Source organism: Quercus suber, unplaced genomic scaffold (genome assembly GCF_002906115.3).
Source record: "Quercus suber isolate HL8 unplaced genomic scaffold, Cork oak 2.0 scaffold_16, whole genome shotgun sequence".
Classification (NCBI taxonomy): Eukaryota; Viridiplantae; Streptophyta; class Magnoliopsida; order Fagales; family Fagaceae; genus Quercus; species Quercus suber.
Window position 1 is genome coordinate 1097055 of NW_027069481.1, and position 19322 is coordinate 1116376.

Here is a 19322-nt window from a genome sequence, read left to right on the forward strand (position 1 = left end):
TTTAAGTAATATCCTAGGTATTTCTTCTACAACCAACTTTGGGAAGTATCTGGGATTCCCCATTAAGTTTGGAAAATCCTCCTCCCGTGATTTTGATTATATTCTTGACAAAGCACAAGCAAAGCTTCAGGGTTGGAAAACCAACCTGCTCTCTATGGCAGGGAGGCTAACTTTAACCAAAGCTACTCTTTCGGCCATCCCCTCCTATGTGATGCAGGGGTGCGTTCTGCCTGAAAGGATTCTCACTAATTTGGACAGGATTAGTAGGAATTTCCTATGGGGTTCTACTGAAGAGAAAAGGAAGATTCATCTGGTGGGTTGGAACAAAGTAACAAAATCAAAATCCAGATGGGGTCTCGACCTCCATGCAGCCAAAGAAAGAAACCTCACGTTAGCAGCAAAGCTATGTTGGAGAATGAAGAATACATAAGTATTGCAGAAGAGTGGGTACTAGCAAAACGCCAAAGTCGAGAACTTGGGCTGCAATTAATAAGGGAGCACCTCTGTGTGAGAAAGGGTCAAAATGGGTCCTTGGTTCCAATAGTCAACTTTCATTCTGGGAAGACAAGTGGCTAGATTTTGGGTCAATTAGAAGCTGTGTGGAAGGACCCTTGAACAAGGGTGAGGAAGACCTTCGGGTCACTGATGTCCATAATAATGGTATATGGGAATTACATAATATTTCCTTTGAGCTGCCTGCTCTCCTGGTCCAATCTATCCGAGCCATCCCTATTCGGGCTACCATAAGTAGAGAAGATCATTTATGCTGGATTTATAGTCCGAATGGAGAATTTGATTCAAAAAATGCTTATATTTTGGCCACCGGTTCAAGCCCAAATGAGCCCAATTTTGCTGGCAATTGGGTGTGGAAGTTAAAAATGTTGCCAAAGATACAACTGTTTGTGTGGAAATGTCTGTTATTGAGCATACCCACGAAGTCAATTCTAGCCCAGAGGGGTTTTAATGGTGACACGTGCTGTGATTGGTGCCATGAGGAGCAGGAAACGATTACTTATGTGCTTAGAGTTTGCCTAATAGCAACCAGGTTTTGGGCTGAGTCTAAATGCCCTCCTTAACTCCTTAACTCTTTCGACTTGGATATTTCTGAATGGCTGAGATTAAATGCTTGCTCTTCCTCCCACTTGCCTAGAAATGGTTACCAGTGGGCAATTTTCTTTCTCTTTGGAATCTAGAATCTTTGGCTTTATAGAAACAAGAGATTATTTGCGAGGCATTCTCCCTTTAATCTTCATCAGGCAGTGGAGAATCAGGTTGCTAAGTTTGTTCACTGTGTGATGGAGCATGGTACTGCCACTAGATCCTCGCGGTTATCGATGGGCTGGATCAAATCGCAGCCTTTGTGGTTCAAATTAAACACTGATGGGTCTGCGCTTGGCAGCCCGGGACTTGCAGGTGGAGGAGGCTTAATTAGGAATTGTCACGGGGAATGGGTTAGTGGCTTTGCAAGATCTATTGGCTTTACCACAAGCCTTGCTGTAGAATGTTGGGCTCTAAGGGACGGTTTAATGCTGTGCCTAAGCCTAGGTCTTAATGTAGTGGAAGTGGAAGTTGATGCATCCTGCATTGTTTCCTTACTTGCTAATACTGTAGTAACTAACAGTGAGATTTCTTCCCTTATTGATGATTGCAGGGACATGCTGAAGAAAATTACTCACTCCCGGGTTAAACATTGCTATAGGGAAGGTAACAAGTGTGCTGACAAATTAGCAAGGCTAGGAACTGAAATGGAGGAGAGTTTTGTTATGTTTGATACCCCTCCTCCTGTTATTGTATCTCTTTTAATTCTAGACAAGCTGGGCTCGACCCAGGAACGTATCTGTAATGAAGTGGCCTTGCCCACTTAAGTTTTAATATAATATCCAGTTTACCAAAAAAAAAAAAAACCCTACAAATTTGTGGAGGAGGACCAAGTAGATGGGTAATTCCACCATTTCTCATATCTCCCCTTCCAATCAAACACACTCATATATTTTTGTCTCCTTTTGTTTTGTGGGAGGGTTTTCTTTTCAGTTTCATTTGTCAAGTGCTTGAACACTCTAAATATTTTAATGATTTTTAGTAAACTGATTAGGGGCAGACTTTCAGCTGTCACTACAAATTGCAGAGAAATTGTGTAGTTTATTACAATGATTAAAAATGAGTTTTTTTAAATTATCTTTTATGGGTAGAGATATTTCTAGGAAAGAGTACTGAAAAGGACATTATAGATAAATTGTTAGTGGTTAAATGGAGTTGGGCTATATATGATTAGTCTATGGAATTTTCAAATTGAACTTACCAAAAATAATAATATAATAATTTTCAAATGGAAGAAGAAAAACACTGATTAGTGAAAATGAAAATTTTGCATGATTATCCAATGTTTTCTTTTTTCTTTGAGACGATTGGCGAAGCGGTGGAAGTAAAGTGAAATTATATATTCAAGTATTCAACCTCAAGTGACGTGTATATATGTGTATATACAATAGCAAAATAATGCCATGCATGCACTTCTGTTTTTTCTTTTGTTTTGTGCCATGTGGGGTAACTGCACATGGAGGATACATTTTAAGCTCGTGTTAATAGGTATCTTTAAATACTTGTTAATAAATTATTTTATGAAATTTTGATATTTTTTATAAAAAATATTAAAAAATATAATAAAAAAGTCAATTAATTTTTTTCTTTCTCATATAAAATTTATAAAAGTACAACTATTTACTAAAAAAATGCCCTAAGTTTACAAAATCCAAATAGAATGGTGGGTTGTTTCATATAATAACAAATTGATATATGTGTACGTCGGTGTATTATACGGTGTATGAAAAAAATTCAATGTCAGCAGTTTTTTTTTTTTTTTTAATTTTTTTTTAACGTGAATTTCTAGAATTATTCAAGCATTTGACAACATGTGTAGTTTGGAAAATTCTTATATATTTTTGGAGCGTAGAAAAATGGTACATAAATTCAATAAGTGCACTCATAAGAGGAGTGAATACAAGAGCGCCTATTACTCATCTCCCCCGCACGAGGAAAGAAAATCTGTCATCACTTGTTCCATAAGAATTCTGTGCGGTCAATGTGAAAGCACAAACACAAAAAGAGAGGAAAAAAAAATGAAAGAGATTGATAGACTTTTTTATTTTGGTATTGGAATTCCGGACACTTTGAACGGGCAAAGAGCTAGGATTCGTAGGAAGCTTCTAACCTAGTGGATTAGTGAGTGAATCTGTGGGCTGCTATGATGAATCTAGTTGCTTCTTAAGGTAAAGCCACAATACTCCATTTTCATCTTCCTAAACTTCATTTCCATCAAAAAAAATTTTCCTTGCGCTGATCTTTTTCATTTACTGTGTTTTCAGCATGGGGAAGCAACTCTCAGTGATACTATGGCTAATTGTAATCCATCTCCTTTTTTCAACTGGGTATGGTGACTATGGTCGTACACCCACCGGGACTGGAAGTTCTTCTGGTGGTTTCAATTCGGAGGAGGCTAGTCGAGATGCTTACGCGGCCCTAAAAAGTAATCGTTTCCCTGATTCATCAGCTCTTAGAAGATCTGATAGTGTGCATGTGGATGTGGATGTGGATGTGGATTCAGATTCAATCCCGGAGTTCAATGAGCCTGTTGGTCTACAAGCGGAAGCCCAAGATGGTGGGGTGATGATGCTGCCAAACTTTAATGGTGAAAGGGATGATGAAAATAGTGAGGTATATGTTGAAGTTCGAAGGCTAAGGTTCTCAAGTGGTGCCCAAGATGTAGTTACTTACGAAATATTGTCAAAACTGTTGGCTGTTTCACACTATGAAGTTCCTGGCTTGGAAAGCGGAAGCCGAAGGTTATCATTATCAAGTGGCACCCTTGATGTAGTTCCTTACGGAATATGGTCAAGTCTGTGGGCTGTTACAGACTCCGAAGTTCCTGACTTGGAAAGCGGAAGCCGAAGGTGGTCAACCCCAGGAGCTAGTACATCCTCTCAAGTAGCAAGGAGCTCGAATCAGAGGCCTATTGAATTGGGTTTTGCAATTCTTCTCGGATCAATTACTGCTGTTGTTTCCATCGGTGTTGGTGAACTATCATCTCGAAACAGATTTATATTAAATTGTGTATTGGTTATAAGCGTAGTGGGTTTTGTTTCTCTCGCGGCAGCCTTCATGACTCTCTCATCAACCCCTCCTACTGAGACTCATACAAACCAAACTGCTAACACAATTTTGGCCAGGCTAGGATTCGCTGCTAGTGCTTTTGGGTTCATATTGGTGATAGCTATGGGCCTCCCAGACAATCTGCTTTGGGTCATCGTCCTGGCTGTAATTGCTCTAGTGTTCATATTTGTCAAAACTTGTTTGGATCATCGTCCTCGTATTTAATTAGGTACATATATATTGTGTTGACACGAGTAAATGTTTATTTGTGTTTTTTGAAATGTTAAGGGACACTTAGAGGCTATATCATGTGTAGATGTTTTTCCTTTCATGTATGGTTTTAAAGAATGTGCTATCATCTGGTGGAGATATTTGTGGTTGTTGATTAAGTGCTCCTCCATACACACTTGCTGCCTCTATTAAGCACTGCATGATATGTATCTATGGATGCGCTTTTTCTTTATTCCCTGACGCAGATTCTGGACAGCCAACTAGAGGCAGAAATTAAATTTAAGAGAATGTTTTATCATATTCAATTTGGCTGGTGCAGCACCATCTAAAGATATTCAGTATTTGTGGTTGATGATAAAGAGCTCCTCCATCCACATCAACTTTCTGTTTCTATTGAGCTCCTCATCATGCCCTCAACTCAATGCTGTTTGCAATTTTTGAGCCCTGTTAAGTGTTGATAGGAGGTGTTTACCTATGTGGTTGTTTTGTTATGAAGGCATTGAATCTCTTACACAGGTTGGTTGGATATAAGAATATAACAAATACATGTTTGCCTTTAGCATTTGTAGATTTTATATTATTTTGATCCTAATCTACTTAATACTGCTTTATATATGCTCATAAGTTATTTTGCTGGGTTTCAAATTTTTTTTTTCTTTTTTTTTGGGGGGGGCCTCTAATCAGTGGTTCTTGCTAAAAAAAAGTCTGCTTCTGTTTTTCTTTTTCATCACTAGCATTAATAACTTTTGGTTCTGCATGCTTGGTTAATTATGTTTTTATCCCACACTTCTGCTCCAGAATTAGTTGCTTTGCTTTCAGAGCTGAATGAAGCAATTGAACATCTTGAAAGAAAAGTGATTCCACTTCTAACTTCTAAGCATGGTATTATCTGTTCTTTTTTTACTGTATAATGTACATTGCTCCATCAAGGATGATTTAGATGGTGTGTGCCTGGATATGGATTGATTTAGCTCTGAATTATTCCTTTAAGAGGGACTTATATTTTGTTTTGGTCTATGTTGATTATACGTTGTATCTACAGCCAGGGACGGACCTAGGTAGAAGGCAAAGGGGGTTCTCTTTGATTTAGCTTCAAAGAGAACCCCTGCAGAAAGGCAAAGGGGGTTCTCTTTGAAGCTTTTCCTTTTACATGCTTTGTATGAGTGGATGGCTGTGTTACTCAACCATTGCTCTTCTACTTTGTTTGCTTGCATGCATAGCTGTTCCTGTTCTTGATGTTGTTGCTCTCTTAGAGCATTAGCATCAGGAAATGCTACTCTATTCTATTTTACCATTCCAAAAAGTTACTTTATCAATTATACCATCCCATTATACAATACTTTCAGCATTCCAATTTTTTATTTTCCTATTCTACTCATTAAAATAATATATCTACACAATAAAATAATATTTTCCCTAATCACCATCATTTATTCTTTCTTTCTCCCAATCACCATCACAATAAAATATTAGTTTTTTTTTTAGAATTGTGCAACAGTGCAATTCTATCTTGCTACAGTGCAATTCTAAAGATAGAATTGCACTGTAACACTATTGCAAAAAAATTTGCAATACTTAGCAATAGCATTTCCTGATGCAATACATTTTAGGACTTGAAATGCCAAATATCCCTTACATTTGGCATTAGCATTCCCCAATGCTAATGCTCTTAGTATTTTTCTTGTGTACTGAGGGTCTCTTTTATTAATAATACAATTTTTATTATACATAAGAAAAAAGATATGAAATGCTTAATATATGTCCTGGAATTTTATTGGCTTTCAAAAGATTAAAATGTTTGAGTGTTAAAATCCTTGTTGATCTGACTCATTATATTTTTTCTACCATTTAATTACCATCCAATACAAAGCTCTCAGTCTATATAATTGTGGTTCTTGCTCTTCTCCGTGTGCATCCTGCTAGAGTTCTCATCACCAATTTTCATAAAATGTATGAATGCATTTGACTGGTTACTTAACATTTAGCATTGTAAATGCTTTCACATTGTAAGAAGGTTAAGGATGAATTTATGATGGAAGTAGTGCGTTATTTGGAGGTAAAGCTGGTCTTCTGAAGTCTGATGGGCAGCCCATTCGTAATCATCATCTGCTAGCTTGCCTTGTAGAGATCAAGAGCATATTGCATATTGCGTTAAGGTTTTTTCTTCTCGATCAAAAAGCTAATTATTTTATATAACAAGGAAGTGTTTTGATCCTAAAACAATAATTTGTTTGTATTAATATGTGGAAAAAGGTGGTACATGCATGATGTGTGCGAAAGGTGGCATAGTTTCACTATTGATGATACCTATTATTTATACATGACTGTTAATCTCTATCTTACTATATTTAGAATAGTGGTCAATCCCCCAGAAATTACATTCATTACTTAGCTGTTGATTGAACTTTGTAATTTTGACTACCTGGAGTATAGGGGTCGAATCATCTGCTTTGTGCTAGAGCTAATGTTTGTTGAGCTGAAGAATTCCCGAAGAACCCAGCAGCCAAGTCTAGCTTGTTTTTTTAATTTTTGATAAGTAAAGGTTTAAATGCAAGAAAAGTTTAGTGCAAGGAGGGATGACTTCTCCTTCTCCAAGGGTCAATCCAAACTGTTTAAGGCTAGGCTAGGTTCTAGAAAGATATTAGGTTGATAGCTCTAAGTTGTGTTGAAGGGAATGAAAAAAATATCAATTCTTCAAAAATACTTTCTTGGAAACAAAGCTATTGAGCTTATTCAAAAGGGTATTATTATTCAAAAGCTGCTTTACTTTACAATAGTGAGGTTATTTATAGGTGCATAGCCTTGGTTTAGTCTTTAGGAGCTTTAACTAACTCAGGCAATAAGCCGTACATCAGATTACAACAACCCCTTTAACTAACTTGGCTCCTATCCTATCCAATACAGTTTGTTACAAAAGACTAATTGTTACAATTACAAGTGGTAAACTAAAAGCTACTGCATCAGACCCCTTCTCTTAAAAGGCATTTGTCTCGAGTGTAAATCATGAGGAGTCTTCATATTGATGGTAAGACAAAAGGTGCTGCACATGGAATGAGTTTGAAATTTGCAAGTGGGATGGAAGTTCCACATTGTAGGTATTCTCATTGATCTGCTGCAATACTTAGCATGGACCTACCTTTCTATCATGCAGCTTCATGTAGAGACTAGATGGCTGCCTTTTTTTAGTTAGGATCACCCATACCAAGTCTCCCTCTTGAAATGTAACTCTTCTTCTTCTATGTATCTCTGCTTTAGCTTTATGTCTTGCACTGGCAGCTTCAATCCTCTTCTTGACTTCCTTGTGGACTTGCTGCATGTGCTCTACCATGTCTAAGGCTTTAGGATGAGCCTTTGCTGGCAGAGGTGAGGGTATCACATCAATAACACCAGACGGCTTGGCTCCATACACTGTCAAATGGAGATGTTTAAATTGATATGTTGAAGTGATGAATTCTAGGTAAACTCTGCTAATGGTAGGATAAATATTAACTACCATTCTCTAGGATTTTCTCCAACCTCAACAGGTTCCCCGAGCTCCTATTTGTCACCTCAGTCTGTCCATCAGTTCGAGGATGGAAAGTAGTGCTGAAATTAAGTCCAGTCCCTATTTTCTTCCATAGGGTCCTCCAGAAATGTGCTTGGCATCTCTGTCAGATGTAATAGAAGAAACACATATTACTATCTTCTACTATGGTATTACTTTGGCTTGAGGACTCTTATGGTGAAATTACTACAGCAAATTGAAATTGGTGAATACTTGATGAATTGGATTGGCAAATGAGACTTTTTTTGCTGCACTGCCAATTGGTACCTCTGTAGAAGGTGCACAAGAAATGTTATACGCTGCTCAGCTCAGCTGGACTCAACTCATATACAATCCTATCAATATCTATTGCAAGCCTACCTCCAAAATCACTCACACACACACCTGAGAGGAGAATACAACCTGAATATATACTAAAAACTAATAAATTTTCACCAACTTCCCTTCCCCTCTCATCTCTTCTTCATACTAACCTCACCCTCCACCAAATCTTGTGATATGAGAAAGTGCTAATGAGAAAGCACATTTGTTATACTGAACTGAGGCTAATAAGACAACATTAAAATAGCAGCAATTAAGTTAATTATTTGAAGCCTTGGAAGCCTCAAATATACGTGTATAAATGCCATATGAAAATTTGGTTCAGACAAATACATTATTTTTTTTTTTTCAAAAAAAAGAACTTTCAGACACATACATTATGCATGATCCAAGAAGCACTATGCAATTGAAAAGGTAGAAAATTGGAAACAAAGAAACAGTATCAAGTGCTTGAATCAAGCACTTTGACTCGTTGCTACATTTTAAGTCCTGGGGCTTCACCACAAAGACCACCAGGTTTCTTGATCTCCTGCACCTACCCTTTCCGATGATTCAATTTTTTCTTGTGTTGTTCCTACACATTTGGGGAGAGAGAGAGAGAGAGAGAGAGAGAGAGAGAGAGAGAGATTAGTTACTAAATAAAAGAACACAATGATTTGTTACATTTTTTTTTTTTTTTTGAGAATAAAGTGATTTGTTACATTGAAGCAAACAGCCTCTGCCGTAACACCTTGTACTTCTAACTAGAATTTTTGGTTTGCTTCTTGCACTTTTGGGTCAGCCTCTGTCCTTCTCCATCAGCAGCAAGTTTGGTAGGAAATATACGATGAAAGTTTGAAGTCAGTGATTATAGCTGGTGACAGTGGGTGTGGTAAGTGGTATCGCATTTTCCATCAAGGGGTTCTGGAGAAGATGGGACTGCTAAGGCCCTGCAGAAGCAGACATGTTCTCAAAATACAAGATACTAGAACCAGGGAAAATCCAAATGTGTAGAAATGGCCATTAACAGCAGGAATGAAAATCAACAACAGACATTAAAGGAAAAATCTATACACATATATGACCATGCATGCATAACCACTAAGGCCCCGTTTGGTTGGGATGAAAATAGGGAAGATGGAAAAGAAGGAGAGGAAAATAAGGTGGAAAACTAAATTTTCCCTTGTTTGGTTCAAGAGAGAAAACAAGAGGGAAAGAAAATGGTGTGGAAAATTTTCTCATCAGGAATTTTGTCCTCCCAATTTGGGAGGAAAATTAAAGAGAAAAGATGACGTAGGTAATAAATTATACAAATACCCTCATTTTTTCACACTTATTAGACCCTTTAGTATTTTGTTATAACAAGAACATAATAGTCAATTCATATAAACTACATTTTCCATCCTCCCACTTTTCCATTCCAACCAAACACACATGAGGAAAAACCAAAACTTTTCTATCCTCCCAATTTTCCATCCTCTCACTTTTCCTCTCCTCCAACCAAACAAGGCCTAAGTGTCCCCCATATGCATATAGGAAATTGTAATATCTGCATTGATAAGCTATGGTCCCTATGTTGTAAATAGAAACCTGCATTTCCTACATGGGTTATTCCTTATGCCGCATGTCGTCCTTAATCCTGAGCTCAGTTCAAAAGAAATGAAATGCAGATGTTAGTCTTTTAATCTGACATCGCCACCTCCTAGAGCCTCCAGCTTGGAAATTCTTCTTTCAATGATTTTAAATTTCAAAACCACTGCAGCCATCCCCACTGCTTCACCACTGACCAATTGCATAGCCAAAATTTCTTGCACATTTTTTTTCCTTCTGCTGAAAGCTTTCTTGCACCATCCTATTCCCAGCACTATATCTTTTATCTCGCTTTGCTCATATTTATCAATACCTTTCGTTTTCCTTTTGATTAAAAAAATAACTACATGCTAGATTGCCAAAAAGACAAGAGAGTTGAGGAATAGGAGCTCTCCCAACAAAAGAGAAGATAAGCATATGGACAAAAATATCTCAACTAACAAGTTTTTTGTTACTGGCTTACTGCTAAGAAATTCATCTTTTAAAATTTTTTTTTGGGTAACTGTAATTCGTCTTTGATGTCCTAACCTATTGATAGCAACCTCATCTGAGGCCCAAAACAAAAATCTCTCAGCAATCTACATTGGCCATTATTCTCTGAGGACGCCTCAGACCACTTCAGCCCAAAGAATAACTCAAGGACAACCATCTGGTGTAACCAAGTTGGGAAACTGCCGGATTTGCCCTTTTGAGGGCTATGAAAATTTAATAATCTAAAACAATTGTTAACCCACCTGTCTGGGACCTTCAGTTTCACCATGTTTAGTGAATAATGGTAGCCCACCACATCAAGAAATAATTGCTATAATCTGTATGTATTTCAAATTACCTTCAAAAATTTCATTGCAAGCACAAGGTCCCCTAGTGTTAGGAGCTTTACGAGTTGCTGATAATGGCATGAGGAATGAGGGTGCTTGGGTAGCATTGGGCCAGTCACATGGCTTCATGTTTTCTCAACACACTCATGTTTCTTCATGCCTAACTAGTAATGCTCCTAAGGGCTCTTTGAGGGGGACTTGTCCAGTCTTCCTACTTGAGTTAGATTGATGAGCAGTGATGAGGGGCAGCATGTGGAGGCATCTTGCCCCACATGATGCCCCAAGCCCATGGCAGAGGAGGGCCATGGTGGGCAGAGATGGGTTTTGATGTTGGGCAGCAGCAGGTGATGCTGGCCCTATGTAATGGTGCATGACATTGGTGACTTAGCTGATGGTTGCTTTGTGTGTAGGCTTGGTGGCTTAAGTGCAAGGCAGTGCTGGACTGCTATGATGATTATATGATGTGCAAGGCATTGGGCTGGTTGGTGGTGGCAGAATGCATGGACTTGTGTGAGTGAGCTGATGGCAGTTACTTGATGTGCTGCATATGAGCATGCTGCGTGGGTTGTGATGTTGATGAGAAGGGTTTGGGCAGGGGCCAAGCTTTCTAAAACGTGCTGGAACAAGTGTGTGGATTGCTGGAGCATGGGCAGAAGCCCTATGATGTGCTAAGACATAGGCTAGCATGTGCAGAGTGTGCAGCGGCAGTTACTAGCAGTTACCTAGCTTTCCTAATGATCAAACCTTCTGATTAATTTTGCACACAAAAACAAAAACTCAAAAAAAAAAAAAACATTTTTCATCCTTTATGTTTGGGGTAGTTTACAATTCTTCCTTAAACTTTAAAATAATGCAATTTTTCCTTTAATATTTTGAAAAAGAGCAAATATGTCATATTGTTATTCTCTCAGTTAAACCCTAATGAAAACTTATGATTCTTAAAATATTTTATTGTGTAATGTCTAAATTACTCATGCTAAATTTTAACATCCTAAAATTTTTTTTTACGTATTTTGAGTTTTAAATGATAAAAATTCTTAGAAAGTTAGAATGATGATATTCAATGACACAAGCCTTTTGTTATCTTTTTTTTTTTTTTTTTTTTTTTTTTTAATTCTTAACAAAATCAATTGTTTATTGTTGGAAGATAATGATATTCGTTATCATTCTTAAAAGTTTTTAGAGAATAGATGTATTATCTATAGCAAGTAGGTACTAAAAAACTATTATAGTTAAATAAATATTTATATGTTAAATAGCTACCCTAACTTTGTGGTTGATCAAAATTCTTAAACGAATGATATTAACTTTTTTCGACATAATTATCAAAATTCTTAAAATTAATGTCTCTTTTGATTAATGTAAATCTCTATATGCTTTAAAAATCAAATGATTCATATCTTTGTTTTGTAATACAAATAAAATCTAGAATTGACCTTAATTACTACAGTACTTTTTTTCCATGGTAAGCACGTGCTACCCTAACTAATATTTTTAAAGACTGGAATAGTAGCAAAATCAAAATATGAATCAAAATGGAAATTGGCCAAAAATATAAGGATAAAATATGTATTCACACATACATACACACACACACACACACACAAAACCCTACTTTTCCCCTTTTCTTTTAGTCTCAAAAGTCAAAACATCTCATGTCAATCTAATATTAAAATTGGTTAAAGAAAGTATCTAACGTAGACAGGGGCGGCGCCACCTTAATACCAAGGTGGTCCTAGAACCACCTTGACCTAATTTTTTTTTATGTATAATAATTTTAAAAAATTTTAGTTGTCTATCCTTCAAAAAAAAATTGGAAACACCCTCAATTTTTTTTATGCCAATAAAATTAAATTTTGCTCCATAATTTGTTTTACATTCATTAGATGAATGATTTGTTGTGTGCATTGAAGAGATTTAGCTTATAGCATTGTTAATGAGACTATCATACAACAATTTCAAAATATGAAAACTCGTAGAAAGCAATTGTAAACTATATGTATTTGCGCGTTTTTTTTTTTTTATTGTTGTTGTCAATATATGAATTTCTCTTTCATTAGATTGTATAATTTATGCTTCTTAAGGAACATCTTGAGAAAAATTCCTAGAGTCGCCACTAAGCTTAGAACTTGTGCACCATCAAATTCTTGGCAGAGTAGCTATCAAGTATCAACATAATCAAATATCATAGAAAATCTTTTCAAAATAAATAAAATAAAATAATAATTTTATGAGTTCTATTAGTTTACTCGGTAAAATTTTTATAGTCGAATAAGTGATCTAAGAACAATTATCATGAAAAAACATATTAATTGAAACTTTTTTTTTTTTAGATAATTACATTCACCTTATATATAGGGAAGTGACAATTAAGTTATTACGCTATTGCAATATTATTGAAACTTGAAACTTTATAAAAAGAAAAAAAAATCAAATAAAAAAAAATATATATATATATATAAACTTTGCCACTTTTTGACTAAATAATTTAAACTTTGCTTAGCCTATACATAGTACATTATTATTAGCTATCATGTGATGCCCACTTCTTCTTGGAATTGATATCATGAACAAGGCAAAAATGCTTTCCCCACACAGCTCACATGGAAATGTTTCTTTCCTTTTTAGGCGGGCTAGAACTTTGATTTTAAGTAAGGAAATTTTCGTCATTTCACTATTCTTCACAGCTGATCTGTTTTTTACTCACATTATTATTAATGGTGTGCGTCACTTCGTGGGGCCCTTTATCCAATTCAAAGTTAATCATAGCTCAAACGGCTATTTCCGTAATTTCCCTGGCTGGTCAATTTATATCCATGGGACCGTACACCATACAATTCCTTTTATATTTTTTTGTTAATTATAAACTATGCTTTTTAATTTTTTATTATTTTTAAAAAATTGGGGATAGGAATATAGGATACTCTTTTTTAACTTTGATATGTGTTCCCATAAAAAAAACACCTTATCAAATAAATAAATAAATATATATTAATGAATATGTTTAAAGCACAACATATTTTATATTTTTTTACGCTTATAAAATGTTAGATTGTGGATGGTATATATAAAAAATATATAAATATGATCCCAATAAAAATGATTTACACTTAAAGATGGCAATTTAAACTTGTTTGGCGGGTACGCGCAACTTTACCCCTACTAGAGTGGGGTTTACCCATGGGTGGGGTTAACTCCTTCCTGAAATAAGGGTGGGTGGGAGGGAAGGAATAGGAAATCTACCTTTTGTCATTCTTTTTTTTTTTTTTTTTGAGAATCACCTTTTGTCATTCTAGTTATATTTATCACAATTGACACAATTAAATCCACCAATATAATCTTTCTCAAAAAAAAAAAAATCCACCAAAATAACATCATTTTGAAAAGTAAAATATATTAAAATTATAGTTGAAGGAATTTAAAAAAAAAATACATATAAATTAAAGTAAAAAAAGAGCTTAACAAGTACCTTTAGAAATTTGTTAATAGAAAATTTTTAAAAGGTTTTGATACTACTTTTATGAAAAATATAAAAAGTTGTCAAAAAATCAATTAATTTATTCTTTTCTCATAAAAAATTTTTAAAAATATTTTATAAACCAATATTTAGAGAACTCACATTAGTTGTGTATAATAAAATAATGTGTAAAATGTATACAGTTTTGCCTAAAAATAACCCATATAAATTTACATTAATGTTATTCATTTTGAATTTAGGTTTTATTTTTTTATTTTTTATGTATCCGAGTATAAAGAAAATAGTAAATGATGATTATCATTGAGTGAAAAAAAGAGAAATAATTAAAAAAATTGATATTTTAATTAAATGTATAGTGTCAAATAGATAATATGATATAATTTTTTTTTTTATAACTATGATACTAGATATTTTAAAAGGTAAATATATAAAAAATAAAAAATAAATATTTATATTAAAATAGATAAAAAAATTCTGCAAGCTACAAATCCTCGTTGGCATCCGTTAATTTTTTTTCTTAATAATAAATTAGGTTTTGACAGTTGAAAAGTAGTAAATTAAAAACAAGTCAAAATCAGAGGGAATACATATACTTCCAACCAACAGTAACTGAAAAAGGGATTTTTTTTAGTTCATCAAAAAAAGAAAAAGGGGTTTTTAAAAACTAAACATACCTGCAAATAACAGCACAACTTTTTTCTGTTTTTGAAAGTTGGGCCAAAATTCAGAGAGAAAAAAAAAAATTGCTCACACCATTGTAGACTAAGTTTAGCATATCGAGGCGATTCAAAAACAACAACAACAAAATATTAATTTCTCAAAAAATTGAAAGCGGAAATGGAAAAAGTGTAAATAAGCTTTGGCTCGCTGGCTCGCACTGCCAGAGTTCTTGAATTGAATCATTTCATTTCATCAAAAGCGAGTGCTTAGAGTCTAGACCCAGAGAGAGAGAGAGAAAAGGAGCTAAGGTTTAGAATTAGGGTTAGAGTTCGCGTTCTTCGTGAAGAAGAAGAAGAAGAAGAAGAAGAAGATGACGCCGATGGAGGTGGAGGTGAGATTGCATGTGTACGATGTGACGAATAGTGGATCGGACAAGACTAACAGCACCATTCTTCAGATCAACAAGATCTTCAAGGACGGTATTGGCCTCGGTGGCATTTTCCACAGCGCTGTCCAGGTCTCTCTCTCTCTCTCTAATGGAGTTCTGTTATGGCAGATGAGATCTTGAGTTATGGTTTTGGTTCTTGGAATTTTTTCTTTAATTTTGTTGTGTGTGATAGTTCAATCTCTGTATGTATGTATGTATATTGATTGATTTTGCAGTGATCTAGGGTTTTGCTATGCGTAGGTGTGAATTTTCAAACCATGAGTTCAATTCAATAGTTAAGGAGTTTTTGTTCATTGTTTTGGTATGTGTTTGAGTATGCTTAGTTAGTTCATTGGAGTTTGCGTAATTAGAAAAAAGGAATTTATGCAATATGCAAATCTTGAAGGACACAGCTAGCTTTATAGTTTGGTATTTTGCTAAAATATAAAGATGTGAGGTTGATATAGATTGTTTGGTGATAAAGAATAATGTTTTCACTGAACAAATGTCGGCTTATGATACCAGAAACAATGATTTGGCGCATTGGATGGTGCTTTTGCCATCTATAGTCATTGCAATCAGTATAGCTCCGGCGTTACTGATGCATTATGTAACCGAAAGGCTACATACTAAAAGAACCTTGACATCATCTTGAGTATTAGTATGTTATTATCATATGTGTTCACAGATATTCTAAAATGTTTTTGTTTTTTTGGTTCCGAATTATGATGACAAGAAATTCTTGTAGAGGTAATTGGATTCTTTATGCTGTATGTAACAGGTTTATGGAGATGATGAATGGTCATTTGGGTTCTGTGAACAAGGAACTGGAGTTTTCAGCTGCCCTTCCCGGAGAAACCCAATGTATACATACCGTGAATGCATTGTTCTTGGAAAAACAAACTGTTCAATATTAAAGCTAAATCAGATCTTGAGGGAACTTAGTAGAGAATGGCCTGGAAATTCATATGACTTGTTGGCAAAAAACTGCAATCACTTTTGTGATGAGTTTTGTGAAAAGCTTGGAGTGCAGAAGCTTCCAGGTAAAGTTCAGCTAGGATTACATTTTCTGTTATGTGTTTTCATTTTTAAATGTGTATTTGTGCAACTCAGGATTGCTTGGCTAATAGTACATTTGACTTTTATCTACTGTTTGATATATTAAGAGCAGTGTATTATCCCTTTTTAATGCAAATGCCGAATACACAATTTTGTGGTGCATCAAAATTTTATTGCAAATGGAAGATTTACATGGTGTGTGTTGACAACCTCCTTTTATTCGGTGACTTACTATATTGATACTTTTATTTTCTGACAAATAACTTTCTATATTGATACATGTCTTGCCTGTTCTTTTTTAATTGATCCTTGTTAGCATATGTGGAAGAACACCAAGATTTACATATGCCTTGATTGATTGCATTTGGCTTGACTATTGAGAATTAGAATTTTCCCAAAGACCACCTGCAGTAGGGTGTTTTGTGAACATCTAGAGCCATCTTCTTTTTTTTTCTCTTTCCTCTTTTGTGAAAACACCATCCTTTATTGCTCATTTTTTTCATTGAATTATGATTTGTCTCCTACTATTGATTGCATTCTTGTTGAACCACCTCATAAGAATCCTATAGTCAATCACAGAAATAGTCCTCGTTAAAACTCTTATGATTAAGAAACAGATATGGAGTATTTTGGATCTACTGTATAAAAATCAACTATTTTAGATCCCATGTACTATTGCTGATGTATTGGAGAAATACATAACTCTTGTTTATTTATTAGCATACCACTTATGAGTTTCTAGGACTACAAGAACCTAAAATTGTTCAAAACTTGATAATTAAATGATGCAGAACAGAAAGCAGTAGTGGGCTTTGATACTATATATGATGCAGGGTTTTAAGAATTCAACACTAGATCAAGATTCTTGATAAGCTTTTGAAGGCTTCTGAGATGGGGTTTGATGTTTAACAATTTTAGGGATCATTAGGCTAGGAGGAAAAAAAGAATCTTAAAAGGAATGTGATGGTTGTTTGTGATTAAAACAGTGATGGAAGAAGAAGAAAAGATTAAACCCAGGAAATCACACTCTCAAGGTTTTACACAAAGCTGTCAGGATTTTATAGGAATTCCTTCTCTTCAATTCACATATTACATGAAAGTCTTTAAGTAGGCTACTCGATTCATGTCGTGTCCACATTTTGCAGCAATTCATTTTATATCTTAGAAAAATGTCTCATTTGATTTTATTACTCATCTTTCAATCTGATTGCTTTAATATACATTGATATTTTAGCATGCATGTGCATTGTACCATTGCTTTTAATATGTGTGTGTGTGTGTTTTGGCATTTGTGTGTTTGCATTACTTTAGATCAACTAAAATTGCTTTGTTAGACGGTTTGCTACGTCACAGACTTGACATGAAGAAACCAATTCTGTGCATTGATAATGAATTTGTTGGTCATCTATTCTTTTGGTCTTTCCTTTTAAGAAAGAAGGAGAAGGGAGCTTGAGGAATATGAGAAGGCTAAATAGCTTTATTAGAGAAGTTAGTTGGGTTATGAATTTATCACCTGAGTGCTTCTTCTTCTTTTTCCCCCTGTGGGTGCCTTTTGTATTTGAAAAGAGAACAATTACTTTTTGCATATTAACATGAAGTGCATATTCTTACATCTACTTTTGACAGGTTGGGTTAATCGTTTTGCCAATGCTGGTGATGCTGCCATGGAAGTTGCTGGAAATACGGCACTGCGGGTGAGAAGCTTGTATTCATTTTGTTATTGTCAGAGTCTGCTGAAATAATTTGTTATCTCTGCATCATTTATGCTGGTTGATGCGCACTTGATTAAATTGCTATGTTTCCTTTATAAATACAAATGGTACTTATATTTTCATGCGTGCAAACTATTTGTGGGCCTGAGTTATTCAGTTCAGGCTTTGTGGACCTATCAATTTATGCATGTGGTACATTACTTGATGCTCAGCTTTGTATTACCTCCTCCTGCTGCTTCACATCTCTAGATTTTAATTGGCCACATGGGTATTGTATTTGTTATTATACTAAATAAATTCGCCGTTCTTATTGTATTTGTTATTTCCTACAACTTGATGCATGTACTGAACTTATATTTGGCATGCTCCAATGGAGCAATTTCAAAATGGCATGGTAATGTGGATAAATAATCAGATGGAACATAACCATTTAAGAAACAAATTCGAATCTTTATATTTTCATTTTGGATTAAATTTACAACTGTTTTTTTCCGAGTTTCATTGCTTGTTTAGTTAAGTAGTGGGTACTGCAGGTTGGGGCATGTCTTAGATTCTGGTCCTTAAGAAAAGAAGGTTCATTAGTTCTGATAATTTTCTGGGTTATTGCAGTTGAGACAAGCCAAGACAGAAATTGTATCGGCAAGCAAAGTGGCCTACCAGTTTATTGTGAGAGTTGCTAACAATACCACAGGCGCTCCTGACTCTGAGTCACCTGAAAATTCAAGCAGAGGCACTAGTTCTAGATTTCAAGGTACTTGGTTTAAAAACCTCATCACAAATGGTGCAAAACCATCTAGTAGCTCTGAAATTGAGAATCAGGATGAGGGTGCAAGTCGGCTGCAACAGCAACATGATGATAAATCACCTCTTTGGCAAAATTCATAGTCACGGTATGACATGTGAAACATGATGATAAATCACCTCTTTGGCAAAATTCATAGTCACGGTATGACATGTGAGGGGTATATTCCGAAGTCATCTTTGTTGTGTAACTACTACATGTAGTTGGCGAAGGCCATTGACATTTATTCATTGTGTATCAATGTAAAATTTCCATTTGTTGATCAACTACATTCTGCCCAGTGATGCCCCCGAAGGACTAAAGCACAGAAGAGTGTCCATCTTATATCGTTTTTCACCATATATGGCAGGATGAATTGATCTCCACACATTCTTGAAGCTCTCGTATGGTGGTTGGGGCAAGGTTCTGTGTAGTATGCTGTTTGTAAGTCTGCAATTAGATATTTAGATGTAGACCTATTTGTATGGATATAATCTTTCTAATTCAATTTGTTTCTTGGCTTATGCGTGCCCATTTAAGTTCATAGACTCTTGCTTGCATCAGATGCAAGTGGTT

At 35.2% G+C, this 19322-nt stretch overlaps 2 protein-coding genes across 3 annotated transcripts; both read left to right on the forward strand.

The window, feature by feature from the left end:
* The first annotated feature begins 2966 nt into the window (after window positions 1–2966).
* Window positions 2967–4682, forward strand: LOC112028947 (uncharacterized). The gene is made up of 2 exons (XM_024061637.2): window positions 2967–3266; window positions 3363–4682. Exon 2 carries the CDS (start codon window positions 3364–3366, stop codon window positions 4369–4371), a length of 1008 nt encoding a protein of 335 aa, XP_023917405.2. The 5' UTR covers window positions 2967–3266; window position 3363; the 3' UTR covers window positions 4372–4682.
* Window positions 4683–14758: 10076 nt separating this feature from the next.
* LOC112011895 (uncharacterized) lies at window positions 14759–19268 on the forward strand. 2 transcript variants are annotated; one of them, XM_065782835.1, is made up of 5 exons: window positions 14759–15284; window positions 15976–16237; window positions 17880–17947; window positions 18575–18830; window positions 18887–19268. In XM_065782835.1, the coding sequence occupies exons 1-5, from the start codon at window positions 15138–15140 to the stop codon at window positions 18904–18906; spliced, it is 753 nt and encodes a 250-aa protein (XP_065638907.1). In that variant the 5' UTR covers window positions 14759–15137; the 3' UTR covers window positions 18907–19268. The 2 variants fall into 2 exon arrangements, with proteins under 2 accessions (XP_065638907.1, XP_023900005.1); XM_024044237.2 differs by having other exon boundaries at window positions 14760–15284; window positions 18575–19268.
* Window positions 19269–19322: the final 54 nt, after the last annotated feature.

Bases quoted from the DNA above. Each gene is read 5' to 3' on its own strand.
- LOC112028947 (XM_024061637.2), top strand. From the start codon at position 3,364: ATGGGGAAGCAACTCTCAGTGATACTATGGCTAATTGTAATCCATCTC.
- LOC112011895 (XM_065782835.1), top strand. From the start codon at position 15,138: ATGACGCCGATGGAGGTGGAGGTGAGATTGCATGTGTACGATGTGACG. The intron at 15,285-15,975 runs GTCTCTCTCTCT...TGTATGTAACAG, and splicing joins TTTTCCACAGCGCTGTCCAG to GTTTATGGAGATGATGAATG. The intron at 17,948-18,574 runs GTGAGAAGCTTG...GGGTTATTGCAG, and splicing joins CTGGAAATACGGCACTGCGG to TTGAGACAAGCCAAGACAGA.